At 41.9% G+C, this 21515-nt stretch overlaps 2 protein-coding genes across 2 annotated transcripts in view; both read left to right on the top strand.

The window, feature by feature from the left end:
- LOC136671575 (guanine nucleotide-binding protein G(q) subunit alpha-like) overlaps positions 1-21515 on the top strand; it is a 141133-nt gene that overhangs the window by 22279 nt on the left and 97339 nt on the right. The gene's annotated exons all lie outside the window — the stretch shown is intronic.
- Positions 1234-6204, top strand: LOC136671576 (granzyme C-like). The gene is made up of 5 exons (XM_066647310.1): positions 1234-1300; positions 2285-2435; positions 3017-3161; positions 5375-5605; positions 5840-6204. Exons 1-5 carry the CDS (start codon positions 1243-1245, stop codon positions 5993-5995), a joined length of 741 nt encoding a protein of 246 aa, XP_066503407.1. The 5' UTR covers positions 1234-1242; the 3' UTR covers positions 5996-6204.

Raw genomic sequence — 21515 nt, 5'->3', positions numbered from 1 at the left:
CAGGTATGTGCTTCAATAAACTGAAGTCTTACAATCCTTACAGAGTCTTGCTTGTTTACTATAATGTCTGCCGTACATTAATGATAAATCCATTACACCAGCCAATGTGTTCCATACAGAACAACAAACTTTAGGGGTCACCAACAATATATTATACAGCAAAATCACACAGTGCTAATGGTTACTACCATACACAATTTAGGCCTGAACATGACTATCATTAATAGCATAGATCACCCAATAATCTAAATCTGTCAGCTATTTTCTCACCCTAAAAATGAAATTCACATTATACAGAATCGTTTGTATGGGAATCAAGTGTTAATTAATTCTGAATACATGGGAATAATATCATTGAAAGTCATTGTAGGTTAGGCTTTTGTCCTATTTCATCCATTCATACTGGGACCAATACAGCATCTAAGTGTGAAATGTTAAGGGAAGTGTGGTGGATTGCCTTCATATAGAAGTTTGGCTATTGTTAGTCTCCAAAGTGAATCACATTAAGTGAAACGTTCTATATTGTGGTCGTGCACCATCTTGCTGGAAAAACTCAGGGAATGTGCCAGCTTCAGTGCATAAAGAGGAAAACACAACATCATGTAGCAATTTCACATATCTAGTAGCCTTGAGGTTTCCATTGATGAAAAATGGCCCCACTATCTTTGTACACTATCTTAGAGCTGCAATTTATTCCAATTTTGACACCTATTCATCTGCTGATGAATGTCTATTTAAATGACAAATATTCACAGCTCTGGTGTCTTGCAGTATTAAATGTTAAATTAATTTGGGATGGTTGAAAATGAAAATGTGGTGCAAACAGCCCTACCTACAATATTTTCACCAGCCACCATTGGTGAATGGCACCATGATGCACTGTGTTTTTCTTAAAAATAATTAGTTCTTATTAAGGGACTGTTTTCCTCACAATACATTTACTTCAGTTAAAGGAACGCTAGGTAATGTTTTTTACCTTACATTACACCTTCAAAATCATTTGGATGTTTCAATGGCCAGTTGTTAGTTGTAATGCCAGATAATGATAGGGCCAAGAGTTTAAAAAGAAACCAAAATAAATTTATGTTCACACCCCATGATCAGAACTGATAACTCTAGTCTCTAATCTTTGAAACGATCTCTGTGAAAGTAAACCACACAGGAAATTTGGTGGAAATTAAGAAGGAGCAGTTTGTATTAAACATCCTCTCCCTCACTGTGGAGAACATAAAGCATAGAGTCATGGCTCTGGTTCATCTGCTCCTACTGCCGGCTGTACTGCTGCCCCTCGGTCACTCAGGTAAGTGTCACACACACATAATCATACACATAGCCTGTGTTGTCCAGTAGCTCAGTAGAAAATTGTCAAAATTGAGGGTCTAAATGTTTGGTTGTGATGGCTGTCTTCTCTAAAACAGCTATGAACCGTTTACTATGTATAGTGCTCTGGAAGGTTAATTGTGTGGCTGGGTAACCCCCCAATGCTACACCAATGAGGGTCCTTTGCCAAAGATCCAGCACTACACTGGCTCACATTTGCAACAGGATTTAAACTGTAACTTGCTATGGATAAAAGAATCTGCCAAATGCAATCAATGTAAATGTGAACAGCTCCAGTGTTTGTGAAGACTAGGACAATGTGGAATATGTATTATTATAATTAGAACATGATACAACGTAATTAAAATTAATGAGTTTTTTTAATTTACATGTATCAGCGTATAAACTTCTTAATTCTGAACATGACCTAAACCTGATTAGTAAACTTAACAGTCAGTTCTATAAACGCTTTTTGGGCATATAAAAAATTCACAAATAAGTCAAATTATGTGCAGCAATGGCTTAAAAGTGAATTTAGAGGCAACAATATTCACACCTGAAGTGCCCTTGCACAATGAAAATTATTGGCAAATATTTTGATAGATTTACTTACAACAAGGATATGTCTAGAAGAAACGTATATAATCTAAAGATCTTATTATTACCTGATCATAGCGCTCGACTGAACGTAATCAATAACACAGATATAAGAAACGTTGACTAATTTCCATTGATTTCATGTACCAAGTTTGCTGCAGTGTATCTTTTAAAATGTACATTGTTTAATGGCAGTGGCTGGTCACATTAGAGATTTGGTTCAGTGTTGTTTCTGAGAAGAGTGAAAAATATTCATACCGGTAAGTATTTATAACCAGCATGTCTCTGTACTGAAATCCTGCATCTCTCTCTCTCTCTCTCTCTCTCTCTCTCTCTCTCTCTCTCTCTCTCTCTCTCTCTCTCTCAGAGAGTGTGAATGTGGGTATCGTGAATGGCACAGAGGCAAAGCCCCACTCCAGATCCTACATGGTTTCTGTTCAAGGAAACGGGAAGCACGTCTGTGGGGGTTTCCTCGTGTCTGATCTCTTTGTCATGACGGCTGCACACTGCTGGAAAGAGTATGCTCTTTTTTACTGAATAGTTTTGGGCAAACATAAAATGTGGCCCATGTAAAGATTATGGTTAAGATTAAGATTTATTCATTGTCTGTAAGCGCTCATCCAATTCGGGGTCATGGTGGGTCCAGCGCCTACACGGAATCACTGGGCACAAGGCAGGAACACACCAGTCCTTCACAGGGTGACACACACACACACACACACACACACACACACTTTTGAGTTGCCAATCCACCTATCAACGTCTGCTTTTGGATCATGGGAGGAAACCCTGTATGTTCAGTGGAGCTGAGAGACTACTCTCATCACAATTGTAAATAATTCTTTTATCTCCAACATAGTAACTTTACATAGGAAAGATAACTTAGCTTGTTAAATCTGACACGATATTAGGTCACTGGCAGTTTCAGGCTTCACACGTATCAGAAGAAGCATGTGCTAGTCTTCACAGTTTGTCAGCATGGTGTGATTGTGTGTAACATAGTAGTAATGACAGAGGTGGACAATTACTAAACTGGGGAGTAAACTGAGTAAAGAAAACCATTTTTCAACAAGTTACTGTCTCCTGGTTCCTCTTGTAGTGGACTGGATAAGGCAGAAGTGACAGCAGTGATCGGAGCTCATGATCTGAAGTCCAATGACTTTGAGCGTATAGCAGTAAAGGAGCACCACATTCATCCAGAGTTCCATTACCCTGCCCCCAGCAATGACATCATGCTTTTGAAGGTAAACCATGCTATTTACTTTCAGCCTAGCTTTATTGTACAGGTATTGATATTAGGACATGCCTTTCAGTGTATTCTGAAGTTAATAGTAGCATCTTTGAGTATGAAAGGTATGTTGTAATGAGTGTGAAGAACTGAAGTATCAAGCCCTTAGGGTTTAAGGTTAACCCTATGAACCCTATGCATATATCTATTAAAGATAAAAATACACAATGAAGATTTATTTAAGCTTTTTAGTTTATATTTGTTAATCTAATGCATTATTATTTGATGTGAAACCAAAAAAACCCTTGAAAACCTATAAATCAATAATAGGAATATGTTTTTGCTGATGACTCAGTTTTCTGCCCAGAGACAGCGTGAGATGACGTCATTTGAGTCAAAACGAAACTGAAAGAAAATGCCGTCTGCATTTTCCAATGCAGCGTCTTTAATTTTAATAATAGCGAGTATAATTACACCATTTCATGACGAATATGACACACAAATTTTGAAGCAGCACCTTGGTTTTTAGGTGTTTTTTCACAATGGATTACTCCCAGAGGCTTCACAGCACCGCGATGAGAGCGCTATTTTTAGAAACGGTAGGATCTGCGCTTTCTAACGGTATACGGAGCTCACAGACGCATTCAGACATTCAAGACTTTCAAAGCTGGTTATATAAGGTGTGTTCTACCCCGCTCATTGCGGGGTTAGAGTTGTTTGGTCTATACGCACTACAACATAGGAGGGTATTTCTGCTAGAAATAGATACACTAGCACTTTAGTTACATTACACTTCAACAGAATAAAGAAGTAAAGCTCTTACGAACACATTCACTAAATAAAAATTAACTTCTACACTATTTCTAAAGGATACTCAAGCCCACTTTGGTTGGTGAGGCTGTAGAGCAGAGGTATTCTAACTGTGGGGTGTGTGATGGGAACAGGTGACAAAAGGAAAAGTGAAAAAAATAATTAAAGACTGTTTTCATTTTTATTTACCATTTTCATATATTTCACTATCCATTTTGGTAATGTTGGTTTATTTTACTACATTACTAAATGTTTATTTAATGGACTAATAGTACACAAAAATAGTATTTTTCTTTGACTTAAACCAGAATAAATCTGAGAAGAATTCAATGATTAAAATAAGACTAAACGTAATACACATTTTAGTCTAAAGACTAAGATTAAAACTAAATAATCAGCTGCCAGAAATAACACTGTGTCCGTGTCACTGCAGCACTGAGAATGATCCACCACCAAATCATACTCTCTGCTCTGTGGGGGTCCTGACCATTGAAGAGCGACAAACAATGTGTGCACAGCAACAGGTGGACTACACTCTATAACTGTAGATGTAGAATGTGCTCCTGTATGGTCAGTGAAGCTGAGACAATGGACAGTGAATATAGAAACAAGGAAGAGCACATAATATTCTGATATGACGCTGTATTGAGTTTACACAAGAGAAACAAACAAAATAAAAACCTAAAGGTTTTACCTAAAGATCTGGAATAGAATTGAGGAAAGTTAAGGACTGGATGAGGAGAAAAAATGATGTTATGTTCATATGTGGTGAATAGAGGGGAATCATTTAATATACGCTGCCGTAATTTCCATGTTGATGCATTTGTTTTTGATGGGGTGTTCTCAAAAAACTGTTGTGTGGGTCTTTGGGGGGTGAGCTGAGTTTTTCCGTTCTGTTTTAACTCTTCCACAACTGCTCATTCTTTGATTACTATCAGAAGTTTGACCAGAGGACAATGGGTTCCACTTGTGAGTCTTGGTTCCTCCCAAGGTTTCTTCCTCCAGCCTCGAGGGAGTCCTTCCTTGCCACTGTTGCCTTTGGCTTCCTTGCATGGGGCTTTCTGATCCACATTGTTATCTGTTCTGATACCAGTTCTGTAAAGCTGCTTTGTGACAACATCATAAAAATGTGCTATATAAATACATTTTGATTGATTGACTGATGACATCACAAATGTGTGCACCTCAAAGTGGCAGGGACTCAGAGCAGGTTTAAATTAAGAATCATGAGGCTGTTACACCCAGTGCTGTTAGTAACCTTACTGATGCTTAAAGAATATGACCCCAGAACAACATTCATCAAATGTAATGTTGCCCAATTTTCATTCTCCCACCATGCTCCATCATCCAGATTCTCTCACATTAATGAAGTTCAGTTTTGTTTACTATATTTAACACATTTTCTTGGCTTTGTTACAGCTAGGAAAGTCGACTAAAAACATCAAGAATGCTGCAAAGATTTCAATCTCTAAACTAAGCAAAGACATAGATGGGTCTTGCAGCGTAGCTGGTTGGGGAAGAATTAAATCCAAGGGAAATACAAGTAACGTACTTCTGGAGACGAACATCACAGTCTATAAAAATTGTGAAACGTTATGGAACGACACCAACTTACTGTGTGCAGGTGGTAAAAAAGGTGGATTTTGTCAGGTAAATTATCCTTAAGATTAAACCCAAGCAGATTTCAGTTTCCTGGACCAGGATTAAGCCTAGTCCTGAACTACACAGCATTCTGATTGGAGATTAACTACAGAAAGTACAATTTAGTCCAGGTCTAAGCCTAATCCCAGGTCAGGAGAAAAATATCAGTTTTTAGAATTTTAGCAGAAGCTTTATAAAGGTTTAGTTCAGCAGTGTGTTAACATTGCTTATGTTTTGTTGCAGGGGGACTCTGGTGGTCCTCTGGTCTGTGATGACAAAGCAGTCGGCATTGCTTCCTTCATTGAGAAGGACAACTGTGACAACCCCACAAAATCAAATGTCTACACCAATATTGCTGCATTCATGCCCTGGATCAAGAAAATCATTGAACACCAGTAATTCCACTGTAAAGAAGCCTTTATTTGGTTTTAGTGGTGTTTCAGTTCACTGAAGGAAGAGCCTATGTTGTTAAACCTATGCCACTGTAAAAGAATGTAAGGTTAAATGTTGACTGAATATGGATGAAGCACTGTCATTAGAACTTCACCTAGAACTTGATATTTCACTATAAATAAACAATTTCTGCCTTAAAAGCTGTTATGAGTTTTCTCACCACTTGTTCGGATGTCATCTGTCCTCTCACGTTGTATACTGTAATTATAGGTTTACAAAATATACAAGATGTAAAAGATTCTCCCGAGATCTTGCTATTAGCACTTGAGTGGAGTTTTTGTGCATAATGATATCAAAGATTAAACCCATGAATGGAGCTACACCATCAGGAGTGCATTTATATAAATGAATGGCTGCATATGTTATTCTCTTCTTAGACAATATAATTGTCTTTGACAATGCCCAGGATGAAGCCTAAAATTATATATCTAGGTCATAATGGGAAACCAGTACAGCACAGGTGTGTGCTTCAGTAAACTGAAGTCTTACAATCCTTATAGGGTCTTGATTGTTTGCTATAATGTTTGCAGTACATTAATGATCAATCCATTACACCAGCCAATATGTCACATAACACACAACCTTTGTAGTCAGGGGTCACCAACAATATATTACAGAGTAAAATCACACAGTGCTAAAGGTTACTACCATCCACAACTTAGGCCTGTACATGACTATCATTAATAGCATAGATCACACAATAATCTAAATCTGTCAGCTATTTTCTTGCCCTAAAAATGAAATTCACATTATACAGAATCTTTTTTATGGAAATCAAGTGTTAATTAATTCTGAATACATGGGAATAATGTCACTCAAAGTCACTGTGGGTTAGGCTTTTGTCCTATCTCATCCATTCATACTGGGACCAATACAGCATCCACAGTGTGAAATGTTAAGGGAAGAGTGGTGGAATGCCTTCTTATAGAAGTTTGGCTATTGTTAGTCTCCAAAGTAAACTCTCTTTTAGTGAATCACATTAAGTGATTCATGTTCTTTAAAAAATAAAAAAAGAAGAAAAAGCATTTTAACCGATGTGCCTCAGCCATGTACTTCAGGTTTATACATCAATGTATTGATTCACTGCAGTAATATTTGTGTTTACTGTAGAACTACACACAGTAACTAATACCTCACTACTACAGCCACCAGATCAATGAGGTTCTTGTTCAAATTTTCCCTTCCAGTTTAAAATGGAGCATATTACATTGAGCTTGTAATAGTTGTTAAGTTCTTGATGAGTTTTATACATTTCTGCTTATGTTGTGCAGAACATACAAACAGTCCACATAAAAAAAAAATATGGCTTCTTTGAATGTTCTGTTCCACATTAGAAGCCAATGAAGTTACTTTCAAAATGACTAAAAAACACGTCTTCAGCCTGAAACCTGTGTGTCACCACTGCAGTATTTAAGATGGAACGGTGAAACTGAAAACATCTTCGTGGGAGTGATTTACTGAAGACAGTGAAGTGTTTGTAAAAAGCTAGATAGCTACTTACACGTAATGCATTATCTGCCTTGTGCTGGTGCTACTTTAATGAGGATACAATCCAAGTGACCAATGATATGTGTGAGGCAGGCGGAGAGGTAAAACTTAACTCGGAATGGTATGATCCGATGTAGGGATGAAATAGTATTTCAAGATTCTTCCAGGCATGGATGTTGTAAATTTATTGAAATATTTAACATTATATGTAAGAAAGATGTATAAATGTTTTGACCCCCTGTGCTATTACTTTTAGTCTTGTTTGTGAGGGTTCAAGTCATAATTAAGGGGTCAGCCACCCCACCCCAATCCCCCCGTAATTCGAAACCTGTTATTACATCTTATTTTGGTTTTCATATTTCATGTGAAGCCAGCCATGGCTTGAACCTCCACTAACTGAACATCACTGGACTAACAACACTTGAAGGTGCTTGGAGTAGCACATTGCTGTCCCAGTTTTGTTGTTAGCTGTAATGTCAAATAATGATAGGGCCAAAGAAACCAAAAGAACTTTATGTTCACACCCCATGCTCAGAACTGATAACTCCGTCTCTAATCTTTGAAACTGTCTCCGTGAAAACCACACAGGGAATGTGGAGGAAATGATTTTTTATTAAGAAGAAGCAAATGGTATTAAACATCGTCTCCCTCACTGTGGAGAACATAAAGCATAGAGTCATGGCTCTGGTTCATCTGCTCCTACTGCCGACTGTACTGCTGCCCCTCGATCACTCAGGTAAGTGTCACACACACATAATCACACACACAGCCTGTGTTGTCCAATAGCTCAGTGGAAAATTGTCAGCTTTCAGTTCCAAGGGTTAAGGGTCTAAATCTTTGGTTGTGACGGCTGTCTTCTCTAAAACAGCTATGAACCCGTTACTATTTATAGTGCTCTGGTAGGTTAATTGTGTGGCTGGGGAACCCCCCAATGCCACACCAATAAGGGTCCTTTACCAAAACTCCAGCACTACATTGGCTCACATTTGCAACAGGATTAAACTGTAACTTGCTCTGGATAAGAGAATCTGCCAAATGCAATTAATGTAAATGTGAACAGCTCCAGTGTTTGTGAAGACTGGGACCATGTGGAATCTGTATTATGTAATTAGAACAGGATACAAAATCAATGTTAGCAGATTACAGTTTATCAAAATTTTCCTGAATATCACCTAAAACTGATTAGTGAAATTGAACAGTCAGTTCTAGAAATGCTTTTTGGACATTTCAAAAACTAATATGTCAAATTATGTGCAGCAATGGCTTAAAGGTTAAAGATGTGGAATTTCAGCAATTTCTTCTCCCTCAACATTCATGGCTGAAGTGCCCTTGCACAAGGCACCTAACCTCAACTGTTCCCTGGGGACCGATGTGGCTGCCTCTATGTGTGTGTGTGTGTGTGTGTGTGTGATCATTGCGATGGATAGGTCAAATAATTTTGCAGTACTGTACAATAGCAATAAGAACATGTTTTACATTTTCATTTTGAAATGGTCCTTTAATGAGAACTGTCAACACTTTGATTTGCAAAGGGTACAAAATATTGATTATTTCAAGCAAAATTAGCCAAATTTGCTAGTACATAAGACACCCGTAAAGGCTGAAATGGGCAGAAGTTCAGAGTGACTTGGGTAGATGAACACAAAAACAAGGGACAGAGACCTGGTGGAGGTAGAGTATATATTGAGATTGGGTGTTGTCCAGTTCCCAAAATCATGCTGTTACATAACTTGAATTATTGGGCAATATTTTGATAGATTAACTTACAACAAGTATATGTCTAGAAGAAAAATAATTCACCTTAAGAGCTTATTATTACCTGATCATAGCGGTTGACTGGACATAATCAATAACACAGATATAAGAAACACTGACTAGGTTCCATTGATTTCATTTACCAAGTTTGCTGCAGTGTATTTTTTAAAATGTACATTGTTTAATGGCAGTGACTGGTGACATTGGAGCTTTGATTCAGTGTTGTTTCTGAGAAGATTGAAAAATATACATACCAGTAAGTACTTATAACCAGCATGTCTCTGTACTGAAATTCTGCATCTCTCTCTCTCTCTCTCTCTCTCTCTCTCTCTCTCTCTCTCAGCCAGTGTGAATGTGGGTATCGTGAATGGCACATTGGCAAAGCCCCACTCCAGACACTACATGGTCTATATGGGACGCTACAAGGAAATGGGGAGCATGTCTGAGTGGGTTTCCTTGCGTCTGATCTCTTTGTCATGATGATGACTGCACATTGCAGGAAAGCGTATGCTCTTTTTTTACGTTATAGTTTTGGGCAAACTGACCTTTTTATCTGACTGACACTACTGCCTAGTTTCTGTTTATTTGCTTATTTAAAAATGCATAAAAATCAAATGTGGCCTGTGTTCAGGTTATGGCAGATTTAGTACTGCATATTCATTTTTTTAGCATATTTTGAAGTCTTATTACATACTGCATTATTCATTAATTCATTCATTGTCTGTAACTGCTTAGTCAATTCAGGGTCACGGTGGGTCCAGAGCTTACCCGGAATCACTGGGCATAAGGCGGGATCACATCTTGAAGCGGGTGCCAGTCCTTTACAGGGCACATCCTGCATTAAACAATCATAGTTGCTCTTCTGTGTTTTCTTACAAATTACGCTAACACACGTATCAGAAGAAGCATTTGCTAGTCTTCACAGTTTGTCAGCATGGTGTGATTGTGGGAAATCTAGTAGTAATGACAGAAGTGGACAATTACTAAACTGTGGAGTAAACTGACTAAAGTTTCTGTCTCCTGGTTCCTCTAGGATTGGCCTGGATGAAGCTAACGTGACAGCAGTGATCGGAGCTCATAATCTGAAGTCCAACATCTTTGAACGTATAGCAGTAACAGAGCACCACATACATCCAGAGTTCCTTTACCCCTTCCCCACCAATGACATCATCTTTTTGAATGTAAACTCTTTCCCAGAGAGCAAAAAAATATTGGGCCTAAATGTGGCCCATCCGCAATTCTCTTATGGCCCACATTTGGCCTGGAATGACTGCAGTGACTCAGGGAGAGTCTGGCCTGATCTCAGTCACAACTTCACTGTATCTGAACCAGATTTTGGCATGTGTAATGTGTACACCTCAAAGTGACAGGGAGTCAGAGCAGGTTTAAATTAAGAGTCATGAGGCTGTTACACCCAGTGTTGTTAGTAACCTTACTGATGCTTAAAGAATACGACCCCAGAACAACATTCAGCATATGTAATGTTAACCAAGGATTTTTATTCTACAGTAAGGAGACCTTATCGCTCGAGTGGGAAAATCAATCAATCATGCTCCACCATCCAGATTCTTCAGTTTACTACATTTGTAACTAATTTTCTTGGCTTTGTTACAGCTAGGAAACTCAACTGAAAACAGCAAGAATGCTGCCAAGATTTCCATCTCTAAACTAAGCAAAGGCATAGGTGGGACTTGCAGCGTAGCTGGTTGAGGAAGAATTAAAACCAAGGGAAATGCAAGTAACATACTTCTGGAGACGAACATCACAGTCTATAAGATTGTGAAAGATACTGGAACTACAACAACATACTGTGTGCAGGTGGTGTTAAAGGTGGATTGTGTGAGGTAAATTATCCCTAAGATTAAACCCATTAAACCCAAGCAGATGTCAGTTTCCTGGGCCAGTATTAAGCCTAGTCCTAAACTACCCAGCATTCTGATTGGAGATTAACCACAAAAAAGTACAATTTAGTCCAGGTCTAAGCCTAATTCCAGGTCAGAAGAAAAACACCTGTTTTTAGAATTTTGATTTATTACCCACTGTACAAGCTAAATTTCCAATATCCACTGACCGCCTCACAGACATCCAGGTGATGTTAGCAGAGGATCTTCAGTGCACAGCACATGTGCACGAAGGCTCTGACAGTGAGTTTGAATCAAAATGGAACATGTGGGTTTTAATTGAGAAACTGACTTTGAATTACATTTACTGGGTGTAGTGGACTATGGACCGAATAACGAGATAAAGGATGAAAAATCAAAATGAAGAAATAAAGAAATGAAAAGTTTTGAATTAAATCTTTCTCACTCTGACCAGGACCTTCGTCTGGTCCCGAAGCCAACATTCCACAAACCACAGGGATGCAAAGATCCTGCAGCCCCCCCCACACACACAGAACCTTACGCACGCACATAAGGTCTACATCAAAGGATTGACCAGAACCTGGCTACGACACCCTTCCTCCCTTCAGAAACATAAATATAACAAATCCACTTTATGATGCTCTTAGACCAAAAGGACATCAAACAAGAGTGGGGAGTCATAAGCCGTATATGACAGTGGCTCCTAAGTGTCTCAGTCCTTATCTCGAGCCCACTAAACAGACACCCCAAATGGTCAAACTGATTGAACTCGACATGACCTCTCGTTAACCAACGGCATGGACCAACAGCGACCCCAAATGGACACTGGCGAAACTACGCCTAGCTCGGGGTCACCTAAACAAATAACGGAAATGAAATCAAATTCTGATTAATGTGCATAAACAATATGTATTAATGTCACTTTCTGTGTCCTCAGATGAACGTCCACCTTCTAATGAAATGATGTGTATTACTGTTGTTAACCATGAAAAGAAGTTCTGTCTCTGATTAGAAAAGTGAATTAACACCAGAATTAATACTTCTAACGTATCATTGTAACTGGGACGTAAACACAACGTACCCAGGATGAAATCTTATGTAAATGTTTGATATTAATAATCCAGGATACTCATTGTTATATATTACTAACATGTATAAGGAATTTCAATACGCGAAATTTATATTCCGTTTCTGTGAATCGCTGATTCAAACTCCCCCGCCTCTCTCTCCCTCGTGAGAGTCACGTGAGCCTTGAACTCGCATCCAATCGGAAAAGGACGCCTCCCATGGCTTTGAAAAACAGTTCAGCTCGGCACACAGAAGAGAGTTGAAAAAAAAGGAGAGTCGAGCAGAACAGAAAGAGACAAGAGAACAACACAATTCAGCGGTTCAGCTCAGAACATCTCTTCAAGCTCAACCTCTCCAAGCGAGACGCCTATCTCTTCTTCACGCCGACGAACGAAACAAAGAAGAACCTTAAAAGACTTCATCAAAGCTCACAAGAGACGTCTTGAATTAGCTAGAGTATGAAGCCTTACTAATACATCGAGTGATTTGAATATCTTCTTTTCTTTTAATCGTGTTTATGTTTTATCGCCCAATCTAAGTTTAATCTCATGACTGATCAAAGCAGGTGAACTTATTCGTGGCCAGAGTAAGAAAACACCGCCGAGATATAAGAAAGTCGTAGAATAAGTAAGTTTATTGAATCGATTTTCAGTTCTGGATCTGCAGTAACCAGCGAAACCTTCTTCCAAAACGTCCATATGGTTGGACCCTCCTACTCAGGACACTGAGCCAGAGGATCCTGACGCCGGCGCCATTACGCTCTGAGTACGCCCGAGGCGACTCGACCAACAAAGAAAGAACTCCACGCTGACCCAGCCCGGAAACTTCCGCGGGAGCGAAACCAAACAAGACGCCATCACTCCCAGGACCTCAGAGAGCCTTTGTACCCAACGAGTGGAGATAATTGACGAAAAGTAAGCTAAACTTAAGCATCTCCAGAGCTGAAAATTGAATCAAGTCTCTTGATAAATTTTGTATTAATTAAACCTCAGTTAGCAGCACTTTAGTCACAAGCCAGAGTGCCTAGCGTATCGTTAAAGTCGAATCGGCTTCCCCTGCGTTGATGCCGTGAGATTTCAAAATCATGCGCTATATTAAGTAAATATCCTTCTCTTTGTTAATAAAACCTTCATTATTTGAAATCACAGTGTATACAGTTTGTTCATTAATTTTCCTGAAATCCTGAAGTACTCACTTAGCTTGACTACTACCCATTCTCAAACTAATTATTAACGTTTTAATTGCTTAAGCTAATTATAAACTTTAATTAATATCATTAAGTCAATATCAGAGATCATAAGAGTTTGGATAAGGTCAATGCTATAAACACAAATAAATATATATATTAAAATTATATTCACAGAGGTCACGGTGTATGACCAACATACGCTACATATAGGCCTTTTTTATTTTTTTATTTTTTGGCGCCCACGCGAGGCCAGGAAAAAGGCTTTTTAGTGTACAAACTGTAAAACACTGAAACAATCTCAGCTTGGGTTTATGAAATACTTTCCGCTGTTTGTGTTGCTGAATAACTATTGAGATTCAAAGCTTGATGTGGGCAATTTCGTGTTGTGTTGAAAAACTGTTCTGTGGTATATACCGTTGAGAAAATTAAGCTTGGTTGTTTTTAAAGTGCGCGTGTGCGCCATTTTGCATGCATTAAATTGAGGCCTGGGTACACCCCCATTACGCGGAACTCCGTTCTGGGATAAGTACCGTCGGGAAATTCCGGCGAAGTGAGACCACCGAACCGAACACCTCCATTCGTTTTAAACTGGGTCGCTACCAGCGTTAATAACGATCGCACGCTAGGCGATTGGGAGGTTATTAAAAAGAAGCCGCCGAAAATACGGCCTGTTTTAAAGAGCGATCTGCTCTTGTCAGCTGTTCCAGTTAGACTGAACGCAGTTTCAGAAAAGGAACGACCCCCTCTGAAGGGGCTGAGCTGAAACTAAGGAGGGAAATTCAAAACGCCCCCAAAACAGAGGAAGACTAATTCCATCTTGTGGTATAAGCGCGTAATTGCAGGGAAAACTACTTCATAACTAGTGTCCTCCCGTGCTCCTCCTTGTGGTCAAGTGTGGTGCTACCCTTGACGTTTGATTCCCGTACACCCTCTAGTGGTTGGGAGGTTGAGACAACATAAGTGTTTAGCAGCCCTCTGGTGTTTAAAAGTTGTCATTACAGATGAAATTCTTTTAAAGTACCTTAGTGTAAAATCTCTGTTCCCCTTTTAAATTTAAATTTTTATTTATTTTTTTTGATAAAGTATCTGAGCGTTTAAAATCTTTATTCCATTTTAGATTTTAATTTGATAACGCCCTCTAGTATTGAAACTTCCCGCTACAGTGGAAATTCCCGTGCCGTGTTTATTGGGATTTCCACCAGCGCCGACTGGTGTCCATTGCTGCTATTGCATTACAACTTGCTTGTCGCCCTCTGGTGTCCCAGTCTGGTATTGCAATTTAAGTTCAGCTTAAATACTGAAGCTTGCTGTTGCCATTCAGACTTACCTTCAGTACCCTCTAGTGAAGAAACTTGCTATCGCAATTGAAATTGTCGACCAGTTCACACTGATAAGACTGGTATTACAGCTCTAGTGGCTGTCTCTAAACTCTGCACATCTTTTGATCACTTGCGTATAGCAACTTTCACTCCACCCTCTGCTACTAACAGACTCCCCTTAGAGATTCACAAGTGAACTCTAACACCATACATACTAGCAGTTACTCTTAGAGCACGCGGTACAGGTGAATTTAGTTCGGTTTAGTTAGAAAAGGGATTAACGGAATTAATCCTAACTAAATAGAAGAAAGTTACACCTCGCAGGTTAAAACACAGCTAACATGGCAGAAGGGACATTTCCCTCGGAAGTATATGTAGAAGGTTTGTGGGATGAGGCATTCTCTGTTCTGACCAGCATCACCAATGATGTGATGCCTGGACTCGCAGAGACGGTGCAGAAAGCCTCACAGGCCCATCGTGACCACATGGTGGCTAAGTGGGTAGAGAACCACTTAACCGACATCCTCAAGGGCAAGCCCCGAACTGAGGCATTAGGTCAACCTTTACCCTCTCACGGTCCCTCATACAAGGACCTAGATAAAATTGCGCGTAATATAACCCGCTTTGATCCCAAACCTGACAGTTCTAATGATATCTTTTCCTACCTAAAAGATATTGACTTCTACCTCCAAAGGTTCCCCGGGATCACCATAGATGACAGACTATATGTGATCAAACTGACCTCCAACCGAGACGTCAGTAACTTCATTGAACGTCAGCCAGACTATGTAAAAGCACGATATGATGTGCTGTGCCAAGCATTGGAGGAAGAATTCTCCAATCACCTGTCACAGACCGGACTGGCTGCTGCTTTGAACATAAAACAGCAACACCAGGAATCCCCTCAGCAATATTATAACCGACTCAGACAGGCGTATTTCGGACCTAGAAATGACTCCGGAATGGAGGAAGAGTTAAATTTCAAATCACTATTTATCCAAAACCTCCATCCCCACACCAGTCATCAGCTGGGAGTCTCAGCTTGCCCTCGCGCCCTGTCTAGCAGACAGCTGCGTGATTTAGCACTCAGGGGTTTCCTAAAATCCCAACAAATTCCCAACAGATGGTCTGAAACACCCCAAGTCTTCAATGTCGACTCCAGCTCCCCACATTTAGAGTTGGAAGGTGCCACCCAGGCCAATCCACCAAGATCCGCCCTGGACCCTTCCTCCACTCCGTGGACCAGTGAGGGCCCTCACACCAATACAAGCGCTACCCTCCTCGCAGGCCAGACAGAAATCACGACAAAGATTTCTGGAACCCTCGGGACAGGGCTGGGTATGGTCGTGACTATTACCCTGCAGAAAACCGCGGTGTGGGCCGTGGAAAACCATCACATCCCCATAAGGGATATGAGCGAACAGCTCAGAACCAGCTTTCTGATTCCAATAGAGAAAAGAAAGAGAAATACTGGTATCAAAATAAAGAAAATCACACCAAAGACAAACTTAAAGGCAAGGAATTCAGCTCTAAGGAGTTAGAGGACATCCGCCGAATGCTTGCAATGATCTGCAAAGAGAAAAAGAAAAAACCTGACGTTCTTTCTATCACCTCTATGCGGTCTAACCCAAAACCATCCTCTAACACCCCAGAAATGTTAGAGAGTTATGTAGGAGAAGTGACAAGCGAAGCTCCGTCTTCTAGCGCACCGTGCAATCTCCTTGTGACCCAAACAAACACTGAGGACCCAATGATACAGGGGGGTGACTCGCAACCACCCTCCAGTGCTGTTTTGGTTGTTCAATTCATGGGACACTTAACTGAGAAAGGGGTTGCATGCAAATTCTATTTGTCCACCATTGTGGAAAGAAGGCTAGTACATGAGGCCCTGTTGGACACTGCATCAGATGTCACGCTCATGTCTTCCGTCTTGTTCCACCAGGTTCGAGCCATTGCGCGGCGTGAAAATCGCGAGATACAGCTCCAAAACTGTTCTCTTAAAATTCAGCCGTATTCACATGCAGGCCTCACTATCCAATCTATGGCACTAATACACTTAGCCAATGGACCAATGACTTTAGTGCATCCAGTTCATGTGTCTCCTCTCGAAACAATTCCCTTCCTCATTGGCAAAGATCTCCTTAATCGCTTCGAACCACTGATTGACTTCAAAAGGTCAAAGATCTGGGCACAAGTGCGTGAGCCTTTGCCCATCTGCACCCCACACCACCGGGAAGCTCAGTGTTGCCGTCTCGAAATCCGGCCTGAGTCAATAGGAGATCCACCAAGTCAGATCTCTCACTTTGAGGAAGAGGAAACTGAGCCCATGGCGGCCACGCTAGAGACTGCAGTCTCTTCCTGGCCCCCTAGTGCCATGTTAGAACAATGAAACACATTCCTATGCACTTTCAATAAACCGTCCGCAACAGACGCTCCCGGCCTTCCCATCGTGAATGGTCTCACAATGCAGGACTATCATGTGGACAATGCAGTTCTGGCTCTGTGGACCGACAAGTCCACCATAAGCCAAACCCTCTTTAACACTCTGCGCCTCACTCAACCAAATATTCCTTTGGTGAGCAGTCCTTGTCGCTTTCCTCTCAACCCGTCATCAAAAGTAATGTCACCCACTGATGGAATTTGAGCTTTAACTATCCAGTGGAACAAAAGGGTAATCACCCATTATTTCTTGGTCGTCCCTAACTTGCCGCACGACGCTTATATTGGAAGTGACTTCTTGGTGCGCCTCGACGTCCACGTAGACACCCTCAATAGTGTGCTGTGGTCTTTGATGGATGTTTCGACGGAAACCTGGTCCTCAGATCTCAGCAACCTAGGCTCAGGACAAACTATTCCCGAGGTATGTCAGGTCACTAACCAAGGTTCACTTGTGGTACCTGCGAAAACCGCAAATGTACCCATCCGCTTAGTCATGCGACCTGGCCAACACTTAAGCCACGCGCATGCACTTTTCCAACCGTCACCTCAGTTCTTCGAACTAGGCCTCACCCTCGAAGCCACACCTTTGGTGGAAACACGAGCAAGATCCACCTATCTGTTCGTACGGAACGAAACCGCTCAACCCTTGACGATCCCTCACTCATCTCCTCTGGGTTGGTTAGTCAGTACGAAATTCCATGACTTCGAGTTGCGAATCCCGATCATAGGACCAATGCCTGAATCCCTGCAAAGGTGTTCTACACTCATCCGACACGAGCTGTTGCTCTCTTCTCAGCTCTGGACATGAGTAAAGACGCCATTTGCAGGATAGATCTCGCTGACGACAATCAAATGACGGTCATGATTCTTTCCTTAGATTCATCCCCGGAATACTCCCGGGAACCACCTCCTCCTCCCGAAGCGGGAGCAAACACTTCAAATTCACATACTTCAAAAGAACTATCTGACACCGAATTCCGTATCCAAGTCGAACAAGTTCTAAAGGAGGCCGACGCCCTCCAAAACAAAGAAGAACGTGAGAAACTCTGTGAAGTGCTTCTTAAATATCAAAAATCTTTTGCCAAAGATTCAACGGACTGTGGTCTCACTGATATTCATTCAGTGCGCATCCCCACTCATCCAGGAGCACCACCCACGTTTGTCCGCCAATACAAAATTCCGTTGGCATCCTATGAACCTGCACAAGAAATCATTGATGACTTGCTGGAAAAGGGCATAATTCGACCCTGCAACAGCACGTACTCGGCACCATTATGGCCAGTCATAAAACCAAATGGTAAATGGCGCCTAACCATTGACTATCGGAAACTAAATCAACAGGTTCCCTTGTCTCGGTGGCCGATGACACAATTGGAGCAAGAACTCCCCTCGGTCCGAAACGCTAAATACTTTTCCACCATCGATGTAGCCTCTGGCTTCTGGACCATCCCGGTGCAAGCAGAAGACCAACACAAGCTCGCTTTCACCTTTGCAAACCGGCAGTACACATTCACTCGGTGCCCTTTTGGATATGCCAACTCACCCGCGGAGTTCAACATTTTCTTAAACAAAGCATGCCCTGATGCCTGCGAGCGAGGCACCCTCATATATGTGGACGACATACTCATGCGTAACCACTCCCTACAGGCACACATTGACGAGATTGATCATGTTCTTGACCAGCTTACAACAGCAGGTGCGAAAATATCACTCTCCAAATGTCAGTGGTGCAGAACAAAAGTGAATTACGTCGATCTGCCCGTAAGCACTGATGGTGTTGAACCACAAGTGAGTCAAGTGCAAGGGGTAACAAACCTCGCAGCACCCACCAATCTTAAGGAACTCCACAGTTTCTTAGGAGTATGCAACTACTCACGACAATTCATAGAAAACTATACGGACCTAGCTCGTCCACTTTATGACCTCCTGAAAAAGGATACTCCGTTCACCTGGGGCGAAGCCCAGGAACACGCCATGCAGGCACTGAAATCTAAACTGTGCATGGCTCCATGCCTTGCCTATCCTGACAGTAGCAAAGAATTCTACCTAGAAGTAGGGTTCTCGGACCACTGTCTCAGCTCCGGTCTGTATCAATTACACAACAGAGACAAACGTGTCATAGCCTATGCTAGTAAAACTATGCTGGCTGCTGAAAACAAATACAGTGACTGCGAAAAAGCACTACTACCAACAGTGTGGACAGTCAAACATTTCTCCAACTACCTAGGTGGTCAGAAGGTGATTGTTGAAACTCATCATCAGCCAGTCACTTTCCTAAACAGCCAACGAATTCGAGAGGGTGTAGTAACTAACGCTCGAGTAGCATCCTGGCTAATGGCTCTCCAAAGCTTTGACTTAGAGGTACGTTACGCGCAAAACTACAAGAGCCCCCTAGGCACAGGCCTTGCTTCCTGCAGGCGATGCGAAGGAAACGTTCCTTCCCAAGTGCCACAAACTCCAGAAACCCTCTTACCTACCGTGGCTAACCACCATTATTTCGATCCTAACACATGCAAAGACCTTGTCACTGCGCATGTAGATGGTTGTTTGTTCCGCCGAGAACACACCCTGATGGCAGGGGTGGGTATTATCGGAATAAACGGATGGCCTCACGAACCCCTAAGTTTCAAATTGGGTGCTCAGTCCTCCCAATATGCTGAAATAGCAGGAATTCTCATCACAATCCAGTCTGCGGTCCAGAAAAGCATAAAAACGTTGGTGATCTGCACAGACTCCAACTACGCGCGCCTAAGTTTCACATGCCACTTGAGACTGTGGAAAACCAACAACTACACCACGTCAAACAAAAAGCCAGTTAAACACAAAGAGCTTTTCACGGCATGCGAACACTTGGTAGACACACATGACCTGCAGATCTACTGGAAGAAAGTGAAGGGTCACTCCCGAGTCCCGGGAGATGACAAAGAATTCAATGATCAAGCAGACAGCTTAGCCAAACAAGGGGCCCGCGAAGGCACATCGTGGACATTCGATCCCTCCCTTTATCCAAACCCACCCGACATCGAAGTCCTAGCTGTCACACGGTCTCGAACTGTAACGAAGGCATCGCCTGACAATGCTAAACCTACCATTGTCTCTATTAACCCTGCTTTTTCGGACGCCGACTTAGTTACTCTCCAAGCTCGAGACCCATCCATTTCTAAAATGCTTAGCCATGTCTCTGACCCATCTACATATCCCATCTCAGCCCAAGATCTTGACACCATACCAGGCCTTAAAGACCTATACGGCGCCAGAGCGTCCCTCCAAGTCGTCAAAGGCTTGCTAGTTCATGCCACTGACTCGCACACCTCACCTACGTTCATGGTTCCTCAGTGCCACAGGGGGGTGATGCTGATGCACGCCCATGACTCCCCATCTGCGGGACACAAAGGGGTCAAAGCTACACCATGCGCTCCGGCAGGTGGCATATTGGCCCCACATGGTAAAAGATGTGGCTGACTACATTAAAGGCTGTCTGGTATGTTGCCAATTTCAACCCTCGAATCCTCTTCATAGAGCCCCCTTGCAAAAGAAAGGATTATCCTTCCCTTGGTCAAACCTCCAGATAGACTGGGTCGGACCACTCACTCGAACAGTAAGAGGTAACAAGTACTTCCTCACAGTCACGTGTGCATTCACTAAATAGGTAGAATGCCTCCCCGCACCGAATGACACAGCGCTATCCACTGCATACTTACTGATGAACCATGTCTTCTCACGGTTTGGCCTACCCAAACGTTTCGACTCCGACAGAGGGACACATTTCACAGCTGAGGTCATGCAGCAGCTCTGGCAACTCTTAGGAGTAAAAGCCAGCCTTCACATTAGCTACCATCCTCAAAGCTCAGGTCAGGTAGAGCGAGCCAACCGAAATGTTGTTAGCATACTGAAAAAGTACGTAGCAGCAAACCAACGAGACTGGGATGTCAAACTACCCCTTGTACTGATGGCCATACGGGCGACCCCACACGATGCGGTCGGGGTCTCACCCTTTGAATTGATGACAGGGAGACAGATGACTCTGCCTCTACATCTGTTATATCAGCCAGGTGAAGCTAGCATAGCCGTAGCCTACAACACTCATCAGTACATGGAGGATCTACAGAAACACCTCAAGGCCACTTTCGCCTTTGCCCAGCAGAAACTGGAAAAAAGTGCAGAAGGTCGCAAAGCGTACTATGATCACACAGCATCCCACGACGAACTCCAAATAGGGGACAAGGTATGGTACTACATCTTTGTCCAACCTGTTGGAAGGTCGCGAAAAACAGGGGGGAATTTGGCCCGCAAATTCCTACCCCGATGGTTCGGTCCCTATAAGATAACAGACAAACTGTCCCCCG

Source organism: Hoplias malabaricus, chromosome 16 (assembly GCF_029633855.1).
Source record: "Hoplias malabaricus isolate fHopMal1 chromosome 16, fHopMal1.hap1, whole genome shotgun sequence".
Classification (NCBI taxonomy): Eukaryota; Metazoa; Chordata; class Actinopteri; order Characiformes; family Erythrinidae; genus Hoplias; species Hoplias malabaricus.
The sequence above is the reverse complement of the archived record's forward strand: the minus strand, read 5'-3'. Positions and strand labels throughout refer to the sequence as shown.

Coding starts and splice junctions, on each gene's coding strand:
- LOC136671576 (XM_066647310.1), top strand. CDS start 1,243: ATGGCTCTGGTTCATCTGCTCCTACTGCCGGCTGTACTGCTGCCCCTC. Junction 1,301..2,284: donor GCTGCCCCTCGGTCACTCAG/GTAAGTGTCACA, acceptor TCTCTCTCTCAG/AGAGTGTGAATGTGGGTATC. Junction 5,606..5,839: donor AAAAAGGTGGATTTTGTCAG/GTAAATTATCCT, acceptor GTTTTGTTGCAG/GGGGACTCTGGTGGTCCTCT.